The sequence below is a fragment of the Leptonychotes weddellii genome, chromosome 7, assembly GCF_054177405.1.
Source record: "Leptonychotes weddellii isolate Sample4059 chromosome 7, ASM5417740v2, whole genome shotgun sequence".
Classification (NCBI taxonomy): Eukaryota; Metazoa; Chordata; class Mammalia; order Carnivora; family Phocidae; genus Leptonychotes; species Leptonychotes weddellii.
The window spans coordinates 87,117,169-87,137,774 of NC_138375.1; the positions used below are offsets into that span (position 1 = coordinate 87,117,169).

The following is a 20,606-nucleotide window of genomic DNA, read 5'->3' on the forward strand; positions in this document are numbered from 1 at the left end:
GGGATCTTATTTTGGTATAGTGTTCTCCTTATTGCTATTGAGGTAGACCACATCAACCGTCTGCATCTCTTCAGTGAATTAACGGCCTACTCAGGTCTCATGCCCAGTTTTCTACTGCATTGTCTGTCTTCTTTTCCTTGACTTCTCAAGTTTTTAAACAATGACAGTTTTTTATAAACTTAATTTTTAGCTGCTTGATACCAGTATATAGGAATTCTGTTGATAATAAAATACTGAATGTTATCAAGCAATTCTTACGAAAGCGGTCTTGATTCAATGGAGATTTTTGGGTTTTCTACATACATAACCGTAATACCTGCCAAACAATGTCATTTTTTTCTTTCTTTCCATCCTTCACCTTTTCTTTTTCCTGCCTAACTGCAGTGTTAGTACCTCTGACACAGTAGCAAAAGGAAGTTGTGACAAAGGGAATCCTCGTCCTCTTCAGTCTCAAAGGAGGTTCCAATTTCTTGTAGTGCATGAGACTTCTCTGTTTGCCACTAGAAAAGAGAAATATTGGAGCAATTTGTATGGACTTTTCACTGCATCAGGCTGAAAGTGACGCTTACTACTGCTGCTTCCATCTCATTGGTCGGAACGAGTTACATAACTCTCCTAACTGCATGGGTGCTAGCAGATGCAGGGGGAATCGGTGAATTATCTGATTAGCATGACTCTGATGGAGCCCAAGGCGGGATCTACTCAAGGAAGGGTGGGAAGTCCTCCTGAGGAGATGACACCTCAAGTGGGAACCTGAAGGATGATGTATCGTTTCCTAGGACTGCTGTAACAAAGTACTACAGACAGGGGGCTTAACCAAAAGAAATTTATTGTCTCACAATCTTCGGATGCTAGAAGTCCAAAATCAAGGTGTCAGCAGGGTTGCTTCCTTCTGAGGACCTTGAGCTTTCTGTCCAGGCCTCTCTCCTCGGCTTGTAGATGGCCATCTTTACTGTATGTCTCCCCACATTACCTTCCCTCTATGCATGTTCGTATCTAAATTATCCCATTTATAAAGATACTAGTCATAGTGGATTAGGCCCACTCCAATGACCTTACTTTAACTTGATTACTGCTGTGAAGAACGTATCTCCACATTCTGAGGGTTAGGACTTCAATATAAGAACTTAGAGGAGACAGATAAGTTGGCCATACTAAAAAAGAGAGGGAGAACAATTCTAGAAAGAGGACAGCTCGCACAGGTCCTAAGATAAGAGATTATACATATGGCTAGAGCTCAGTAAGCCATGGGCCTGGTAGGAAGGGCCAAATCACATCCAGCCTTGGAGGCAGACCATAAGCAGACTTGAGATTTCATTCTAAGTGTAATGGAAAGCAACTGGAGGGTTTTGTGCAGGAGAGCGATGTGATCTCACCACTTTGTGGGTGGAGAGTAAGTTGGAAAGAGACAAGAGTGGCAATGGAAGGATCATTTAGGAGGCCAGTGCAGTAGTCTAGTTGAGAGGTGGTTGTCTGATAAAGATAAGGGTAGTAAGGGACAGAGAGAGCAATGGAAGGATGCCAGATACAAAGTGGACCTAGGCTCCACAGAACTTGGAGAATTGGATGTGGAGGGTGAGGGTGAGAAAGGCAGCAAGGAGAACTTGCAGGTTCCTAACTACAGAACAGGATGAACTGTGGAAGATGGGCAAACCTGGGAAAGGTTGGGCTTGGGTTTCGATGGGTGGGTCCAGGGCACCATTTTGGACATGCTATGTTAGAGATATGCTTGGGCATCCAAATGAAGAGACCATCAGGCAGTTGAATACATAAAGATCTAGTGTCCTGAGAAGAGGTATAGGCCAGAAAAAAACCTAATTGGGAATCATCATAACAGATGTCATTTAAAGCCATGGGAAAGAGTGAGACTAACTAGGAAAAGAGTCACGAAGAAAGACCAGAAATAGGTATTTATTTCTACACCTCACCCATCCCTGAAAGCTGAAGTATAAAGTCATCGTGCTTGTACCTAATGTAGTGAATGCATTGCCGGAGTTGGTGAGGTAATACGTCGAGGTGTTGCCTTCTGATGATTCAACATCATGTAATACCAAAGCTTAGGTAACATCAGAGAAATTTATAGTTGACATTAGAAAACCTTTTAGAGCAAGTGCTGGGTCACAGTAAACTTATGGTTGCACTTTATGATGGTCCTTGGAAGTGCTGACAGAAGAGGCAATAGAGTTAACATTGTTTCAAAAATTGTGGAATTGACTGTATACTTGCCCAGGAAGGCCACCCTATTTCTGAAAAGAGGTAGGTCACAAAGCGGCCTACAGGGAAGACCAAATAATTTTTTTTTTAAAGATTTTATTTATTTGAGAGAGAGGGAGAACAAGCAGGGGGAGGAAGAGGGAGAAGCAGACTCCCCCCTGAGCAGGGATCCCAATGTGGGTCTCAATCCCAGGACCCTGGGATCTTGACCTGAGCCGAAGGCAGATGCTTAACCGACTGAGCCACCCAGGCGCCCCACGACCAAATAATTTTAAGTAGATCTGAACTCCTAGAACACTTGTACGTTTACTCAAAAATCCCAAAGGTTTTGGTCTTTAAGCATGAAAAAGATTATTTTGGCCTACAACATGTCTAGGATGTTGATGCCAACTGGACTACTTCCACCATAGAACCACAGTATGGCTTTTTCATAATGTAATTTTGAATAAGATTATGTCACGATATGCCCATGATGGCTACAGGCATTAAGTTTCTGCCTGTCTTCTTACTCTTCTCCCAAGTCCCTTAATGATGTTAATTTATTCTTCTAGCTTAAGTGTATATTCACACACTGTACCACACACACAAAATTAAAAAAAATTCAGAGTAGGGTTTATATTGTTCTAAATCTTTCATAAGAAGTTTTAGGAGGAACTATATGATTGATTCCTGCCAGACTTCATTCTTTCCATTAAAAAAGGATTACAAACAACATAAGGTTTCTTGTAGTTTGCCAGTCTTTCATCATCCCTGATGACATACACAAAGCGTCTGTTGATGGGAGGTGTTCAGCACCCTTGGGGATAACTAATTGTTCGTGGTAGTAAACTATTCCAACAGAAACTGGCCAGTGGGTTTAATTGCTGTTAAGGCTTTTCTTCAAAATCCATATTCATAGACTTGCAATGACTTGATTAAAGTATTATTAATTTGATTAAAGCAATTTTTAATATTTCAATATAAAGGGCCTCCAGATCAGGTCGATATAGCAAGACATTTACTGAGGGTTGAAAGAACTTGAACTGGCCAGTCACTGGGAATGTTGTAGCTCCAGAAGCATCTGAATAGAAAGAAGCTGCTGAGGGGGTACCTGGGTGGCTCAGTCAGTTGAGCGTCCCGACTCGATTTCAGCTCAGGTCGTGATCTAGGGGTCCTGGGACAGAGCCCTGTGCTCAGGGGGGACATCGGCTTACGGATTCTTTCTCCCTCTGCTCCTCCCCCAACTTGTGCGTGCTCTAATAAATCTTAAAAAAAAAAAGGTTGCTGAGGCTGAGTAAGAGTCCCAGCTTCTGCAGCTTGGAGACATCACTGGAAGTGAGACAGGTAACTGTGTAGGCATATATTGTGTGGGGATAAAGATGTTCCTGACTCCCCTTGCAAAAACTGTGGTGTGGGGACCAAGTCTCCTCCATCTACACTGCCTGTTAGCCCTGTGACTAACCATAATTACTTACCGTCTGTAACTGACTTTATTTGAATTTACATCTTGATGTCTTTGATACTTTGTTTTTATACTTCTTGAAAATTTTTATTGAATTTCTCTAGCACATCTCAACACAGGAGACTCGGGTCTAGTTATAGCCTAGAATGAGCTCTTTTCAAGACCGTCTAAAATTAAAGCTGAGCACTTGGATCTTACAGGGTTAAGAGTGAAGTTGAAGTTGCTGTGGGGAATGATGGAGGGGTTAAACCAAAGCTGCTGGACAATTTAATACCTAAACCCTTTTATTTCTCGCTCTGCCTCAAATGATGAGTAACATTTATAGAATCATGATTAAATCAGATTATGTAATTCCTCTTACGTCTTAACTTTCTTATTCCCCTAATTCCAGTGTTCTAAGGATGTTGACACACCGGGGGGGAGAGGGGGGTCGTGATTGCCCATGTGCTTTCCAAATTAACATTCAATGGATGGAATTTAGATGGTGTCGACAGAAAAGAAGCATTTTAGGCAGACACGTGTGCAGGTGGAAAGGCATGAGATGAGCATGTGAAATGGAGATACTACAGCTAAAGGCTTAGAAAGGAGACCAGAGTCTGCTCACAAAAAGCCTTGTACATCGGTGCATGTTTACCCTAGCCAGTGTGGAGGCAGGAAGTCTAGGACCATATGGCTGCACTGCAAGCCTGGCCACTGGAATTAATGACGGGGACGAACATGAGATCAGAGATGCTTAATGGCCTGGCTCTATGGAGTCATTCACAGCAACAGCCGAGAGTGGATAGAGGGAGGCACGAAGGAGGAAGGAGGGCAAGAAGTAGGAGGCGGCTGTGATTAGAGGATAGACCCAGTATGAACTCGGGGAAGAATGGGCCATCACCCTGTTAGACATTAAGCAATTGACTGCCAACTTCAGAGAAATAGGAGAGCGCGCAACTGGTAAGCAAGAGGATCTTGTGAGTGGGCAAGATTATTGGTGGGGAGAGCTGGAGAAAATGCTAACAGCAAGGAACAAAGTTTTTGATGAGCAACAAAGTTGTAGGGTCTCTATGGAAAGGGTATGAATGTAGTAACTTGGCAGAGGGACAGAGTGCTTGGGAAGTAAGATCAAACTTCACTGTCAGAATGTGATGGAATGTTGGTATTTTTGCACCAAAGAATTCTAAACCTCTCCCAAACAGCTTCCTGTAGCAAAGAACTCATGAGGTTTTCATCCAGCTTATGGAATTCAGCAAGGTCAGGATGAATGACAGTTGTAAAGGCCTGAGGAATTCTATCAGGCCTAGGTTTCCAAGAGATGTTTTTTTTAACTTAGTAAAGATGGCTAGTCCAACAGAGAGGTTACCCAGGGAGGCTATCCTAAGCCAACCACACCCTGACTTCGTAAGGGTGAACTAGGTACTAGGATTCTTCTGAAGTACTGTGTTGAGAGTTGGATTAATATATCTAAGTTTAATTCAGAGATGATATTCTGCCAGTTTGGCTAGATCTCCTCTTATTAAATCCATTCTCTAAATTCTCATAGAAAAACCATCTAGTAATCAAAGCCTTCTGGCTAGTTTCAGATTTATATGCAGAGGGAATACATAGAATTAATTTCTCCCTTGGGAGAAATTTCTCACTTCTTAATACAGAATCCTGAAATTGGCAAAGTACCAAATCCCACTGTGTTCAGCCCATCATTTTATAAATGATGGCTTGGGGGAAGGAAGAAATAAATTATTTAATACCAGGCTGTGAACTTTCTCACACAGGAACTAGATAGCCCCAGTAATAAAAAAATCAGAAACAAAAATTCTGTTATCTAAGGGAGCAAAAGTGATTTGAACTGCCCAGGGAGAGATGGAACTGGAGCCCTTACTTGGGGACTGAGCAGCACCTGGGACCCGCCCTTAAACGTGTGCCTCCTGTATGTTGGGGGCTGTATCAAGTCAGCATCGGATAAGGGGAGCTGCTGGGTTCCGGTGAAGCTAGTCCTATGTTTAAGTGTAGAGCCAATAATCTCAAATTTAAATAGTCACAGATGGCTTGCTAAAATGAAAGGCATTTAAAGACCTTCCAAATTCTGGAAGTCAACATCGCCAAACTATGTGGGGATAGCTACACAGACAACATGAATAAGGCTTTTATTAGCATAAATTCGGCAACTGTTAAAATACTTCATTATAAATAGGAAGAGGCAGAAGTACAAGGGTAGACAGTCTCCGAAGCCTGTTCATAATGTTATAGCAAATTCACAACTTGCTGTGCTCCTTCTATTTGAAATGAAGTGACAATATCTACCATCACTGCTATTTTAAACAAACAAAATGAAATTAACTCAATAAATATCTTTTATTAAAGAAAAAAAGGAATATTGTTAAGCACCAAAACTGTATGTTGTTACATTGCATGTACAAGAAGAGAAAGTGATTGCAATACTTGCTGTACAAGTACTTAACTCTGAAGTCATGGTGTAAAAAACATGAAAATACAAAGCAATACAATAATTACAATGCAGAAAATTTGCACTAAAGAGCAAAAGGCAACCGTCAAAACAATTATTGGAGATTTCAGAGTATTGCTATAAATGCCTGCTTAGTTTTTTCTTTGTACTTTTAATACTTTAGAATATTAATGGAGCATATTTAAGTATTGTAAATTTGCAAGGAGTTGGCATTTACAATACACTGTGCACACTTCCGTTTAATGTACGGTGTTAAAGCCTCTTTAAAAGCCAAGCACAATGTGCTAGTGTTTTGCTTCTACCATTATAATATTGCACAAAGCTAGTAAATGGTGAACTGGTTTGCCATTGTCATTTTCACTTAACCAGAAAGGCTAAAAAACATGTCAGTTTCAGCAGCCCTAATGGGCTTTTAATCATGCAAAATGATCTGTAGCCTTCGATTTTTCAAACTATGTATTATGGTTTCACACTTGGCAAGACATACAGTACGAGAAACTCAACGAGACAGCGGGGATTCTGTCCAAGTTAAAGAAGTCAGAAGTCACTGTCTGGGTGGTATTTTCTATCCCTCTTGGTTCACAACTGAAGGGAAAATGCCATCTTGTGACCATGAAGACTTCTTAAAACCAATATAATTAGTACTGGGAAAAGCTAGAATAACTTGTTACACTCTTGGATAGTTAACCATAGAACATGCAAGTTAAAACAAAAAACAAAAAAACAAAAAAAACCCCCCAAACTTCCCTTGTTAAAATTCACCTCTATAACCAACACCCATACCTTTGTGTATACATATAAAAATGACTTTCCACGGTCTTTCCCCTCCACCCTTAACTCCCCCAAATTGAGCCACCCTTAGTTATACCTGACTTTTAAAAAAACCAACAAAAAACTTTCCCTTAACTCTCAAAACAAATGACTGCTTTGAGATTCAATGTGAAATAGCATTGATGAAATATTTATTATATGTCAACCTCCGAGGTATTTTCTGTACATGCACCTTAACAGTGGCATAATAAAAATGGGGAAGGGGAAAAACATTTATAAATTTGAATTCAATCAACAAACCCCTCAAATACCAAGCTGCACATTTATATTTGTGGGTAAAACAGAATATTTTAGAGTGAACGTATCTTCCAAATAACCCAATGGGGCAAACATGTCACACACGCGCACACACATACAGGACCCCGATTCCCTCTCACCCTTAAAAAAAAAAAAAACCTCTGTTTACATACATGATAGTTTAGGCAGCAATATAAACTCATTTTGTAGGAAAAACTTTTAAATTAGACTATAGGATGAAAAATACCATTGCTTCAACTTACAAAGCAATTAGGCAGAGATCCCTCTTTATGTGCTTTAACTAAAGAGCACTTCGCAGCAAAGTTCAGAAGTAACTACTGATTCAGTTCAGTAGCGCTAAATAAATGCAATATGCTCCAACAGTAAGGTGCTTCTACTCTCTTACCTCTTGCATCTGGAATATATCTTGCTGGTCAATCCTCTAACACTAAGCATAGCTCTTCTTGTATGCTAAGCTATAAATTTGAAATAAAATCTGTTTAAAATGCACATTTAACTTTATATTATCATTTAAATTCAGTGCAAGAATTAGGTAAAACTTGTTAAGGTTTCTGCTCTCATTATCAAATGGCTGCATGTTAATGCGTCTGCCACGGTTTTTAAATGTTTTACAGCTGTTCAAAACGATTTCTTACAAATAGCCTGGTAATAATGTATATGAAATCTGAACTCCCTGATAAGGTCTTTAAGGGCCCCCTTACTATAGTACTTTATAGGTTGGTATCTGATACGATGTGCATACTAAATAAATTATAAAGGTTAAAAAAAAAAAAAAAACCAAAACTTTGTATTTAGTGGAAGAAAAGACTTTCCTTAGGCTAAGACTAAACTGACTTAGGCACTGACTTAAATTTATACACAAACTCAATGAATGCAATTAAAAAATGGAATCTTAAGGAATGTATAAAATTAAATTGTGTTAATTGTACACTGGTCCCATTCCAAACAGAGGATGCTGCCTGTTCATTTTTGTTCCACTGATATGAGGTTTAATTCTTAGTGCCTGCTATGGCCTAAGTATGCCTCAGAATTTAACACATTTTATGGCAAAGTGGCCATGCCATATGTTACCAAAAATTGCTACACAGTTCAGCTTTGTAGAAACAAGGATTTTTGCCCCCTCATTTTACACAGTAAATCAAAGTGCAGAAAATTCCCTATGGTTTCATGCAATGAGGAAAACCCCACTTTCCCACTGGAAAATACTATACCTGGTCAACATTTACGGCTGCATCTAAATTTGCTTAAAAATACACGTTAAGAGATCTTTCAGTTCCACAATGAACAACTAGGGAATGATTGTTTTTATGCAGCTCACAAACTCAAAACCTATAAAACATATATCAAGTAAGCAAGACAACTGCTCATCTTTTAATCCTCTTTAGCCAGAAATTTCATCACACTGCCTCACCACAGTACCACCCAGATTTGAGATTAGGAATACCTTTTCTATATGTACCACATTGGTTATATACACAGCATTTTGACTGTAAGTGGGAGAACTATTTAAAAATGGCATTCAAGTGAGCAGTAATCTTAACCTTAAAATATCCTCAAGTTATCTCTTTCCCTATTTAAAATCTATTAGTCGAGACCAGATTGGTAAATGAACTTCTAAAGTGATTCAGCACAAACAAGCAGCTGTTTGTGTATTCTTATGACAGAAATGACACATTGAGATATAACTCTCAAATATTTTAAACCATATAAATAGTATGGGCAAGTTTGGAACTTGAAATGTGTGATCATCTGTAACTACCATCTTAATTAAATATATTAGAATTTAATACTAAGAGCAAAGACACTCTTTTTTTTTTTTAAGGGCCGGGGGGGCGGAATTTAACCATGCTTACAGAATTGTTGGGTTCCAAACTGCATTAAAATTAACATGAGGAGGGCACCTGGGCGGCTCAGTTGGTTAAGCGACTGCCTTCACAGCTCAGGTCATGATCCTGGAGTCCCGGGATCGAGTCCCACATCAGGCTCCCTGCTCAGCTGGGAGCCTGCTTCTTCTGATCCTTACCCGTTCTCATGCTCTTTCTTTCTCACTCTCTCTCTCAAATAAATAAAATCTTAAAAAAAAAAAAAGCAATTAACATAAGGAAAAAAATTAACTTGAGGATTCAACTGGTAATCTCATCTTGGACAAGTGGACCGTACTTATTTGAAATTTTAACACTGTGAGAACTCCAAAGGTGGATGATCTGCAGTAACTTGTAATTCTGTGCAAGTAGGAATCTGAATCTTAAGGATGGAAAATAGGTGTGGTGGAGGAAGTTTATTTAGCAGAGAGTAAGTATAGCTGGTTTTAAACGAGGGTTTGCTTTAACCTACTCATCATCTTCAAGTGAGATAATCTTCATGAAGTGCCACAGTGGGATGTACTCAAGAGTTTTGGATGCACCCCCAAAAGGATTCACAGGGGTCTGTACCCCCTCCAGGGTACTACAGACTTACGAGAACATGGTTCTGGAAGACAAATCACAGTACCCATTTATAAGTGAGCCTGTTTTTTAATGGAATCCCAGCTGTAACACTAAATGGGGAGCAAATTCCTGACACATGAAAGTTCTAGTGCTTTTGCTGTTAATTTAATGTTAAGTTCTCCTGTATTTTTCTAAATATCAGTGAATGAAAAAACAAACTTATTCATAAGCATCCAAAGGCTTAAAACTGATACGTGATTTTTTTAAGGTTTGCAAATTTGCTTAAACTTTTTTTTTTTTTGCCAAATTATATTAATCAAACCAATCATTATTTTGGTTGAAAAGCACACTTCAATGCTTTACTGAAGGAAATGGGGAAAATTCCACACCCACCTCCCCCATTGTGGGATAAAGATTAAGTCTCTATACTAGATATGTATTTAACCTTCCAAGATAAGATATAGGAATAATACAACAAGAAAACTAATGTACTGTGAAAAAACTGTGCAAAAGCTCCTACTCTCATCAATAAACAGAAAATTTTCTCCATAATTATTTTAAAGGAAATACATCTTAAAGTGACAAAGGTGTAAGCATGTTTTCTCTCTTCTGAAAAACTAATTCATATACATTGGAGGGCTTTTACTCTGGGACTGCTTTCTGGGTCTAGGCCAGAGAAATGCCTCAGAAGAAATAAAGTTCTTTTTGGTACATCAGTCCTTACTTAACTCCCTTCATCTAAAGGCCAACATCTGTCTGATGCAGAATTACACTCTACAGAATACTACAGACTGAGTCTGCCATATCTACCTTCATTCAAGCCCACAACACTCCTGCTGAGAATTCATAATGGCTCCATTCATATAAATGTGCCCTTCAGGATGCCATTATGGCAAACTCAGCACCTGGAACTACATACGTATGTTTTAAAAGGTCTACTAACAGTAATAAAGGTGCTCTCCCCAAATTCCACTCAAAACATGTGAAGACAGTGAAATGCTAGCGAAGGAGGCTTTTCTGCCTGCCTACTTTCTGCATATTTGTAGAGCACACTTCACTGTGGAGCATAAAAAGAAAAACTTAAATGGTGCATGTTAAACAGACTTAAGATCTGCATCCCTATTACTGAATTCTCATTTTTGATTCTCAATAGGAAAGTCATGTTGAATTACACTAATCGAGCAATCGTTCAAACAAAAGGACTAAAAATAATCTGAAATATTATCAAGTTACAAAGTATTGCTTTTCATAAACAAAGCTGCACATGAAATTCAAACTATTATAAATTCACAATTATGAAGAGCTATTTAAAAGCATGGAAATTTTTACTTCAAAACCTTACAAAGTGTGAGAGTATGTGGTCTTTTAAAAATATGCCATGGTAAATGTGTCATGTTGTGGTAAACACATTAAGTGTATCTCCATGGTTATAGATCTTTTCAGATGTTGAACATCTTTATGAAAATTCCTTTGGAGATGAGTAATGTGGAAATTTTCAGTGCATTTCCATCTGATTCTTTCCAATTCCTGTCCTATAGCTATCATGATAAACTTCTTTTTCAGAGTGTCCGACTATTTATACAAGCTGATATAGAAGAAGCTCTGTGTTTTCAAGCAAAGGACTATTCAGTGCACTTAAAGATGGATTTCAAAGCAGTCCCAATACAGCTCACAGTAGGTCTAGGTCAACCCGGTGTTCTTTCAACTCAGAGCAACCCCTAGCTTGACTGGCCACTACAAGGATGTACACGGGTGGACAGGAAGGAAGGGAAGGTGCTTAAAAAACCAGGCATCTCTGGAAGGCCTTTTCTTCATTGCATCAGAAGCATTGCACATCTAAAACTCATGTTAACCACCAATATTGGAATGACTGGAAAAGCGATAACTTGCCAATTGTGCTTCCATTTTTTCATACCACAGAGCCAACACACTTTGCATCTAACGGAATCCAGTTGGGAGATCACACATTTAAAATTTTGTTTTCCAAAAAAATCTTTGATCTTCAACTGTAGGTGTTTTTTCTTTCTGTTGAGTCACCTGTTTACAAACAAAAATATACAGTGTATTAAAAAATACTGACTTATTAAAGACAGTGTGGTCTTTTAAAAATATGCCATGTTAAATGTATCATGTTGTTGTAAACACATATATGTTCCCACACAACTTTTGCAATATCTGGCACTGGTATTTCGTACAAATGGCCATTTGTAAAGACAGTATATAAGAGACATGTTTTAAAAAATGCGTTTATATTCTTAAAGCAATAAAAATGGAAACAAAATAATTAGAATACAACTTTGAACACTTAGAAGGTTGTATGTTAGATTCACTTTTATTCTTTTTACTCTAACATTTTGTCAGAACTATACAATAAAAAGGACCAAATACAATCTAAAATATCAGCCTCATAAACTGCCAGTCTATTAAGAATTAAATGATATTTTAAAAATTCATGAGAAAGTGAGTTTTTGTTATACTGACATGTAGAGGACAGGATTAGTACCGGTCTTCACAGAGATGTTTTAGCTAAGTTCCAGAATAGTTGTGTTCGAGATCTATGGCTTACACACTGCACAGGAGCACTTATATGAAAAACCTACTTGGCAGATAAAAAGGAACATGCACATAAATCAAGTCCTAACTTATGTTATTATAGTTCTGCATTATCTGATACTGCAGCTACATGTGGCTTTGGAGCACTTGCAATGTGGCTAATGTGACTGAGAAAGTGAATTTTTTTTTTTTTTTAAAGATTTTATTTATTTATTCATGAGAGAGAGGCAGAGGGAGGAGCAGGCTCCCAAGGAGCAGGGAGCCCGATGCAGGACTCGATCCCAGGACCCTGAGATCATGACCTGAGCCGAAGGCAGATGCTTAACCATCTGAGCCACCCAGGCGCCCGAAAGTGAATTTTTGATTTAAATTAAAATCTGAAGCAGTATAAAATATTTTTCCATTAAATGCAATTTTACTGTTTTGCTAGAACATTTCAACTTTAACCACTGAATACTTAGCATCCAAATTGAGATGTGCTACTAAATATAAAATACAAACTGGATTTTGAAGACTCAGTAAAAAAAAATAAACTACATCGTGGATTTTTTATACTGATGGGATGTTGAAATATACTATTTTGGATACATCATATAAAATAAAGTATTACTGAAATCAGTTTCGTATGTTTCTTTCTAGCTTTTCAATGGGACTATAAAAACTGTTTTAATTACATCTGTGGATCATATTGTATTTCTATCAGACAGTGTCATCATAGTTACTTCTAAACTTAGAGGAACCCACAGAAAAGAAATTAGAAACTAAATATAAAGTCTATATAATTATATGTATTTACTTATGTTTAGAAATTTCCTTCCAGGACACTATTACCTATGGCTGTTTCTGAGAAGAGTCTTATTATTATTTTGAAAGATTCTATTTGTTTGAGACAGAGAGAGAACCCAAGTGGTTGGGGGAGCAGCAGAGGGAGAGGGCGAAGCAGACTCCCCGCCAAGCAGGGAGCCCGATGTGGGGCTCGATCCCAGGACCCAAGATCATGACCTGAGCTGAAGGCAGAGGCTTCACTGGCTGAGCCACCTGGGCACCCCACTGAGAAGAGCTTTAAAAAGGAAGACAAGGCAGAACAGGAGATACTCACTTTTTATTTCATGAAGTTTTGAGAAATTACTTTTTTTTTTTTGAAGAGCTAATTAATGATTTAAAATCCTCAAGAAACGGATTTGTAATAGAAAATAAAATCACAGACCTGTTAGCCATGTGTAGCGAAGCATCTAAAAGTTCAGTCTTAAAAACAATTCCCCAAGGGCGCCTGGGTGGCTCAGTTGGTTAAGCGACTGCCTTCGGCTCAGGTCATGATCCTGGAGTCCCGGGATCGAGCCCCACATCGGGCTCCCTGCTCAGCAGGGAGTCTGCTTCTCCCTCTCCCGCTCCCCCGTCTTGTGCTCTCTCTCTCTCTCACTCTCTCTCAAAAACAATTCCCCAAGACCACATACAAGGCAGTGAGAAAAGCCCCTTTATCAATGCCTGCTCAGATCGGTGGGGTTACAACTAGTCCATGGTTTGCTTCTGGCATAGGGTACAGTCTGTTTTTTATACGTAACTTTGCAGATATCTCAGCTCATGTGTTTTCTGGGAGTATTTCACTTTTCTCTCAACATTATTACTTATGGCCGGCATATGTATTAATAATCAGCCAAACAATTATTTTTAGGCAATTTTCAAAATGGTATTCATTGTGGACATATTCTTAACACAGCTCTAAGGGTAAATTAGCAGCCAAAAGCTAAAAATAACCACCCAAGCACTTGAACATATGAACTGCTGCTGCCATGTCTACATGTTGGGCAGGATCTGGTGGGATGGGTGAAAACAAACGGAGATGATGGGCTGGTCTGAGCAAGTGCTGGTGGGCCATGTACCCCAACTGGGCTACTGCAGGCAGCTGTAACCAAAAGACGAAAACATTTATTGAAGGCCCAACTGTGGGGCTAACTAATCAGTGCCTAAGATGGTAGTTTTAGGCATAGGCTTAGAAGCTCACTGAGAAGATCCAAGCAAGAGACAAGGGGAGAGGTAACAAGCACCGTGAAGTGGCAGACAGTGCGGAAGATTCCCAGTCAGACACCCTGAATCCCTAGACATAGTCGCATACTGAGTACACACAATAATATATTTATATCTTCTACAAAGCATAGTGTACAAAGGTATAGCACAAATGGTTTGAAATTAATCTGGGAGCCAAAAACACTGGGTCCTACAAAGTGATAATTAGGGCCTCTATCAATAGAGGAAAAAGGGATACCAACAGCCCAGTGCCAGGCAGCACAGTGCTGCTACTGAATGCTAGCTGGAGCGCACTAAAAAAGGTAATATATAACCACTTATCGAGGGGAACGCGATTTTTCACCCCCCCTTTTTGTTAAAGCTACAGATTAGTGCAGATGCTGATGGGGAGAGGTAGGGATGAGAGCACTGTAGAAGAACATCTCCATTTTCCTGATGGATCCATGCCCAAAAGGAGCATGTAAAATTGCTTTTAGTAGTATTTTATTTGATATATCCCAAACAGTATCTTTCAACATGTTAGTAATATAAAAAAAATTAATGACACAGTTTACCTTTTTTTGGTTTATGTCTTCAAAATCTAGATGTATGCCTGCATATACATCAGATCTGAATATTCAGTCAGAATCCATGGGAGCGAAAGCCAAGAATCTGCATTTTTAATAAGCTCCCCAGGTACTTCTATGATCAGGCATGTTTAAGAATCACTTTGCTAACAAGTAAGTTTATTATTCTTTTACCTACTTCCTTCCCAGGGCTATCAGTCTCTCTCCCGCCCCCTCAACTTTTGGTGAATGTTGTAAAGCCCATAGAAACAGTCCATCAAGAGAGCATAAGATACTTAATAGAATATATGGGCATATTTGCATTACAGTTTGCACAAGTTGTAACATTTCAGTTAGGACTACTATCAATTCTATATTGATATGCTATCTTTACTGACTGTATTTAGCATAATTTGTGCCATAGAACTATATAATTAGCTTACTAAAATGTGGTCAAGTAAAAAACTCTATTACTTTAGAAGAACCCCAAATGTGTTACCAGTACCCACAGGTGTACTCAGTAAGATATGCATACTTACTACGTATTTATTATATTAGCTGCAATTTTATCTGTATCATGCAGTAACTATGATAAGCCTTAAAATGATAAACCTTCATTTTATAAGCTTAGAAAGCTAAATAATCAAGACAATGCAATAATTTTTCTAAACTGATCTCAGAAAATTCCTTTGTAGGCAGCTAAGAAGACACCAAAATTCAATATACGTAAGTTTGTACCTGAAATACTTTAGTCAGAAAAGACCTTTTCTGTATTTATTTTTATTTTTATTTTTTTAATTTTTTTTTAAATTTTATTTATTTATTTGACAGAGAGAGACACAGCGAGAGAGGGAACACAAGCAGGGGGAGTGGGAGAGGGAGAAGCAGGCTTCCCATGGAGCGGGGAGCCCGATGTGGGGCTCAATCCCAGGACCCTGGGATCATGACCTGAGCCGAAGGCAGACGCTTAACGACTGAGCCACCCAGGTGCCCCTGTATTTATTTTTAAAGATGTTATTTGTCAGAGAGAGCGCACAAGCAGCGGGGAGCAGGAGAGGGAGAAACAGGCTCCCTGCTGAGCAGGGAGCCCGAGCAGGACTCGATCCCAGGACCCTGGGATCATGACCAGAGCTGAAGGCAGACGCGTAACCCAGCCACCCAGACGTCCCGCCTTTTCTGTTTTTAAAACAAGAAATAAGACTGTCACTTTACTGAGATAAGACTACCCTCTTTATTTGGGCTACAGCTATACTGTAGAAATTTTTAATGAGCAGGATATAAACACAGCATTTACATAACAGTATTTTTGAAAAGTGCTTTACTGTTAAGTTTCTAGAAACTACACAAAACCTGAAGTTCATAAATCTATGGTCTATGCTATAACTGAGCTGTATAATAAATAATAAACCTCATCAATAAAATCTAACAGACCTCCTCATCCAATAGAAAAGCTGTATTACTGATGCTACGAAAGAAAATAAGACCATTTACTTGTTAGTTTTCCCAGTCTGTGCAAGGCAAAGCTTCCTCTTCATCCTCTGACTCAGGGGACGCTTCTTTGATTCTTCTAAGAGCTTCATGGATGCTTCGTGTTAGAGGGTCTGTGTCAGGCAGAAGTGTGAAGGATTCTCTCAGAACTTCCTTCTGTACCTTCTTCAATTTTACCCCTTTCCTGATTTGTGCCAAGATATTATTACTATCATCTTCATCAGGAAAAGGAGGTAGAGTTCGCTGTTCAACCTTTTTCAGATGAAAACTACCACGCTTCAAGGAAGCTAGCACCTCATCCATGGGTGAGCTCACTTTACAAATGAAAGAGAACAATGACAGTTAGGATCATGATTAGAGTCCAGCTGGCAACCTCTAGACTTTAGGACTGTGTTAGCCAAGAACACTGAAAACAGTATGGACCATGAAGTTTGGACTGAAGGTTTCCCAGAAACACATGGGATCCCAATTATGCTTGCACAAACAAACAAACAAACAAAGCCACAACACCCAGACTCCAATTCCAAGTTATTATTTCTATCATTTCCCATGTGAGAGAAGCAAGCAGATTGGGAGCTGGAAGGTGCTCTTTGGGAATATAATGGGTGAGACTCCCAAAGGATTTCCACAATGTACCAGCTCAATCTAAATTCAGACAGCAATTGAGTTACAAATGTAATTTTAAAGAACTAAGTTTTGATTCACTATGGTGATTTCTTCTTTTTTTTAAGAGGTTTTTTTTATTATTAAGTAAACTCTATCCCCAACGGGGGGCTCAAACTCATGCCCCTGAGGATCAAGAGTTGCAAGCTCTAACGACTGAGCCAGCCAGGTGCGCTGACTACAGTGACTGTTCTGTTTTTTTTCCATTTAGTTGTTTTACATATAAAATTCTACTCCAGTTATGGTAAGAAATATTTTACAGTATGGTCTCTCAGATTAAAATTTAATATGCACATTGTTTTATATAATATTCTCCCAATGAAAGCTATGGACCAGGATTATTCTGTTCTTTTCAAAAACAGCTTTATTAAGGCTTATCGGACATGCAATAAATTGTATATGTTACTCCCCATCCTTCCTTTTTTTATTTTTTTTTTAAGATTTTATTTATTTACCCGACAGAGAGAGACACAGCGAGAGAGGGAACACAAGCAGGGGGAGTGGGAGAGGGAGAAGCGGGCTTCCCACTGAGCAGGGAGCCTGATGCGGGGCTCCATCCCAGGACCCCGGGACCATGACCTGAGCCGAAGGCAGACACCCAATACTGAGCCACCCAGGCGTCCCCTTCCTTGCTTTTTTGTACAAAGAGTATACCAAGGCCCTCCATAAATATGTGACCAAATGTTACATGGTCCTGCCAACGTCATCCTAGTGTGACAGTCCTGCCCAGCTGGCTTACCTTCTCTGGTGTGAATACCTTCCTTGTATTTCCTAGGTTTAAAAATCAGATTTTATTTTAAACACAGAAGGAACCACTTCCTATGTATTACCAGAGAGACCAAGTATCACTTCAAAATATGTAGTTTTTAAAACATCCGTAAGAGCTCAAGAAGGTACACATTCCTGTGTCTATACCCATTTGCTGATGGGGGTTGGCAGGATTTCCGCCAAGCTGGGACCGTGAAAACCTGTCTGCTGTCGAATAATGTCCAAAAATTCAGTGTTCTAAGCTCTGTAGGGTGCTGTGAGACAGAAAGGCCTTTGCTCACGTCTCACTTCATTCGGCAGAGGAATGGGAAGGCGTCTGTGGAACTTACCTCTCCTCCTCTGCAGAGCTTCAGCAGTCTTCCGGAGCCGCTTCCGGGCACTGACCAGCTGGCTACTGTCAAACAGCTGCGCGGGCGGCGCGCTCGCGGGCTCCGCGGTCCTCGGCTCGCTCCCCTCTCTTCCGGGCTGACCTTTCTCCAGGGTCTCGAGGGAGTGGTCCTTGGCGACAGGCAGAGGGGGCGGCGGTGGGGGAGGGGGAGGAGGGGGTGGGGGGGGAGGGGGTGTTGGAGGAAGAGGTGGGGGGAGTGGCGCTATGGTAACAGAAGCCGGTTCGAGGTCAGTATTATTCAACAGTGGAAGAGAAACCACGGGCGGCAGTTCAGAGGTAACACCACTGAGAGGTAATGAAGTGGCTTCAAGTTGTGCTAATGAACTATCTTCAAGTTGTGCGAGGCTCTGGGCTTCTGTTTTCTGCAATGACCCGAGCTTCCCTCTTCCTTCCTCCACCATTTCACTTTTCTCTTCTACCTGGAGCGCTCCTGGCAGAGAGTCACACTGGTCCTCACAGGGCACGGGACTGGCTGTGCTTCTTCTTCTTGCGTGAGCCAGGCGCAATCTGGTTGATTTAAGTATGACTTGGCCAGGGTACCTCTAAAAAATCAGAAGGTATTGTAACTGGTCAAATTACATTAAAACAATGTATCAACAAATGGCTATTTTCTCCTTCAGATGGAAGATGTTATTTTGGAGCTTTTGTGATTTTTCAGGGAAAGTTCTTTAATAAAGTCAAACAGAAGACTACAATACCACAGCATAATACCTTTCGACAATTATCACTGAACTCTATTTGCTTATCAAATCCTTTATCAAGGCCCTGGTCCTCTCTTGTCCACTTAAGAAGCCAACTGTTCAGAATTACCATAGGATTTAAAGATTTTTAATGACTGAAATTACTAATTTTAATGACAAAATAGCAAGACAAAACACGAAACATAAATGATATTGGTACATAGAAAGCTATGAAACTATTAGCTTCTTACATGTATTTTCAAATGCTTACAGATAAAAAATTAAAAATTAATGTTCTTTTTAAAAACGTTTCTTGGGGGGCACCTGGGTGGCTCAGTTGGTTAGGTGGCTGCCTTTTGGCTCAGGTAATGACCCCGGGGGTCCTGGGATCAAGCCCCACGTTGGGCTCCCCCCTCAGCTCGGGGTCTGCTTCTCCCTCTATCTCCCTGTCAAATAAATAAATAAAATCTTTTTAAAAAATTAAAAAATAAAACGTTTCTTGGTATTTAAAAAAACTCTCAAAACAATATATACATTTTTATGATGGAAGGAGAGGGAATAACATTTTTAGTACTAATATACACAACTCTTGTTCTATCTGTTACTACAGTAAAACCTAGCATTAATGGATTTGGTGAACAACATTTACTTAACACAAGGTTTATCCTTGTCAGCACAGACCGTGGAAGTAAGACTCCTGAGCACTTCCACAACTAGAACCATTCAGCTTAAACACAGTTCCAAGGAAATGTCTGGCTGCTGTGATACTGGCGTCCAGGTTCATGGGTGGTTAGCCTGGCAAGAGAACTGCCAAACCATTTCTCATGTAGCTTGATCCACTCTAATTCTGGCAGGATCACTTCCATAGATTGTTCCCACAGGTTACTGTATGTGCTATTAATAACAAGTTGATGCCCGAAATGGACTGGATAGTCAGTTGTGAATTAATTTTATAAAACTAAAATAAATACATACATACATAAAAATCAAAAAAAAAAAAAGAATCCCGGTTTGCCAGAGGCCCTGACCATTCCTCTTACACTACTGAAGTGGTAGGCCAACGGCACGAGGGTATTAATGTGGTACACAAATGGAAGAAAGGTATGGGGTGCCTGGGTGGTGCAGTCAGTTAAGTGACCGACTCTTGGTTTCAGCTCAGGTCATGATCTCATGATCTCAGGGTCGTGAAATCAAGCCCCATGTCAGGCTCCACGCTCCATGCACGGAGTCTGCTTAAGACTCTCCTCCTCCTCCTGCCCCTGCCCCCACTCTCTCTCTCTCTAATGATATATCTTTAAAACACACACACACAGAAGAAAGGTAGCCCGGTAATCAAACATTAATTTAAAAAATTATTTTAATATTTTATTTATTTGTTTATTTGAGAGAAGAGAGAGGAGAGAATCTAGAGTATACTCTGCCAAGCGCAGAGCCAGACATGGGGCTTGATCTCTCAATCCTGAGATCATGACCTGAGAGAAAATGAAGAGTCAGATGCTTAACCAAATTAGCCACCCAGGTACCCCTAAAATAATTCTTTTTTTGGCTTTATTTAAATTCAAGGTTGCTAACAAATAGTATATTATTATTTTTAGGGTAGAACTGTGATTCATCAATTGCATAGAACACGCAATGCTCATTACCTTATTGTCCATCAACCCATCAGCCCATCCCCCCAATAATTTTATTTTCTAAATTATAAAGGAAAACCTAAGTTTTTCTCATAATCTTCCAATAGGACTGTATATGTAGCTATATGTAGCTGTTTAAAAAAGCAATGAAAAATAAGTTGATCATACTTTTATTACCTGTTTAAAAGTTCGAAGTCTATCCAGTGTTCTTTGTCTCTCCTGGCTAACCCAAGCACTTTTTCTTTCTTC

General features: G+C 39.6%; 1 protein-coding gene across 1 annotated transcript in view; it reads right to left on the reverse strand.

The window, feature by feature from the left end:
* Window positions 1-5,970: 5,970 nt before the first annotated feature.
* The window catches only part of JMY (junction mediating and regulatory protein, p53 cofactor), a 98,459-nt gene continuing 83,823 nt past the window's right edge, over window positions 5,971-20,606 (reverse strand). The window contains exons 8-11 of the mRNA XM_081825589.1: window positions 20,535-20,602; window positions 17,988-18,588; window positions 16,231-16,541; window positions 5,971-11,653 (exon numbers count right to left, since the gene is read on the reverse strand). Of these exons, the coding sequence (XP_081681715.1) occupies window positions 16,234-16,541; window positions 17,988-18,588; window positions 20,535-20,602 (977 nt within the window). The 3' untranslated portion in view covers window positions 5,971-11,653; window positions 16,231-16,233. The remainder of the gene's footprint in view (window positions 11,654-16,230; window positions 16,542-17,987; window positions 18,589-20,534; window positions 20,603-20,606) is intronic.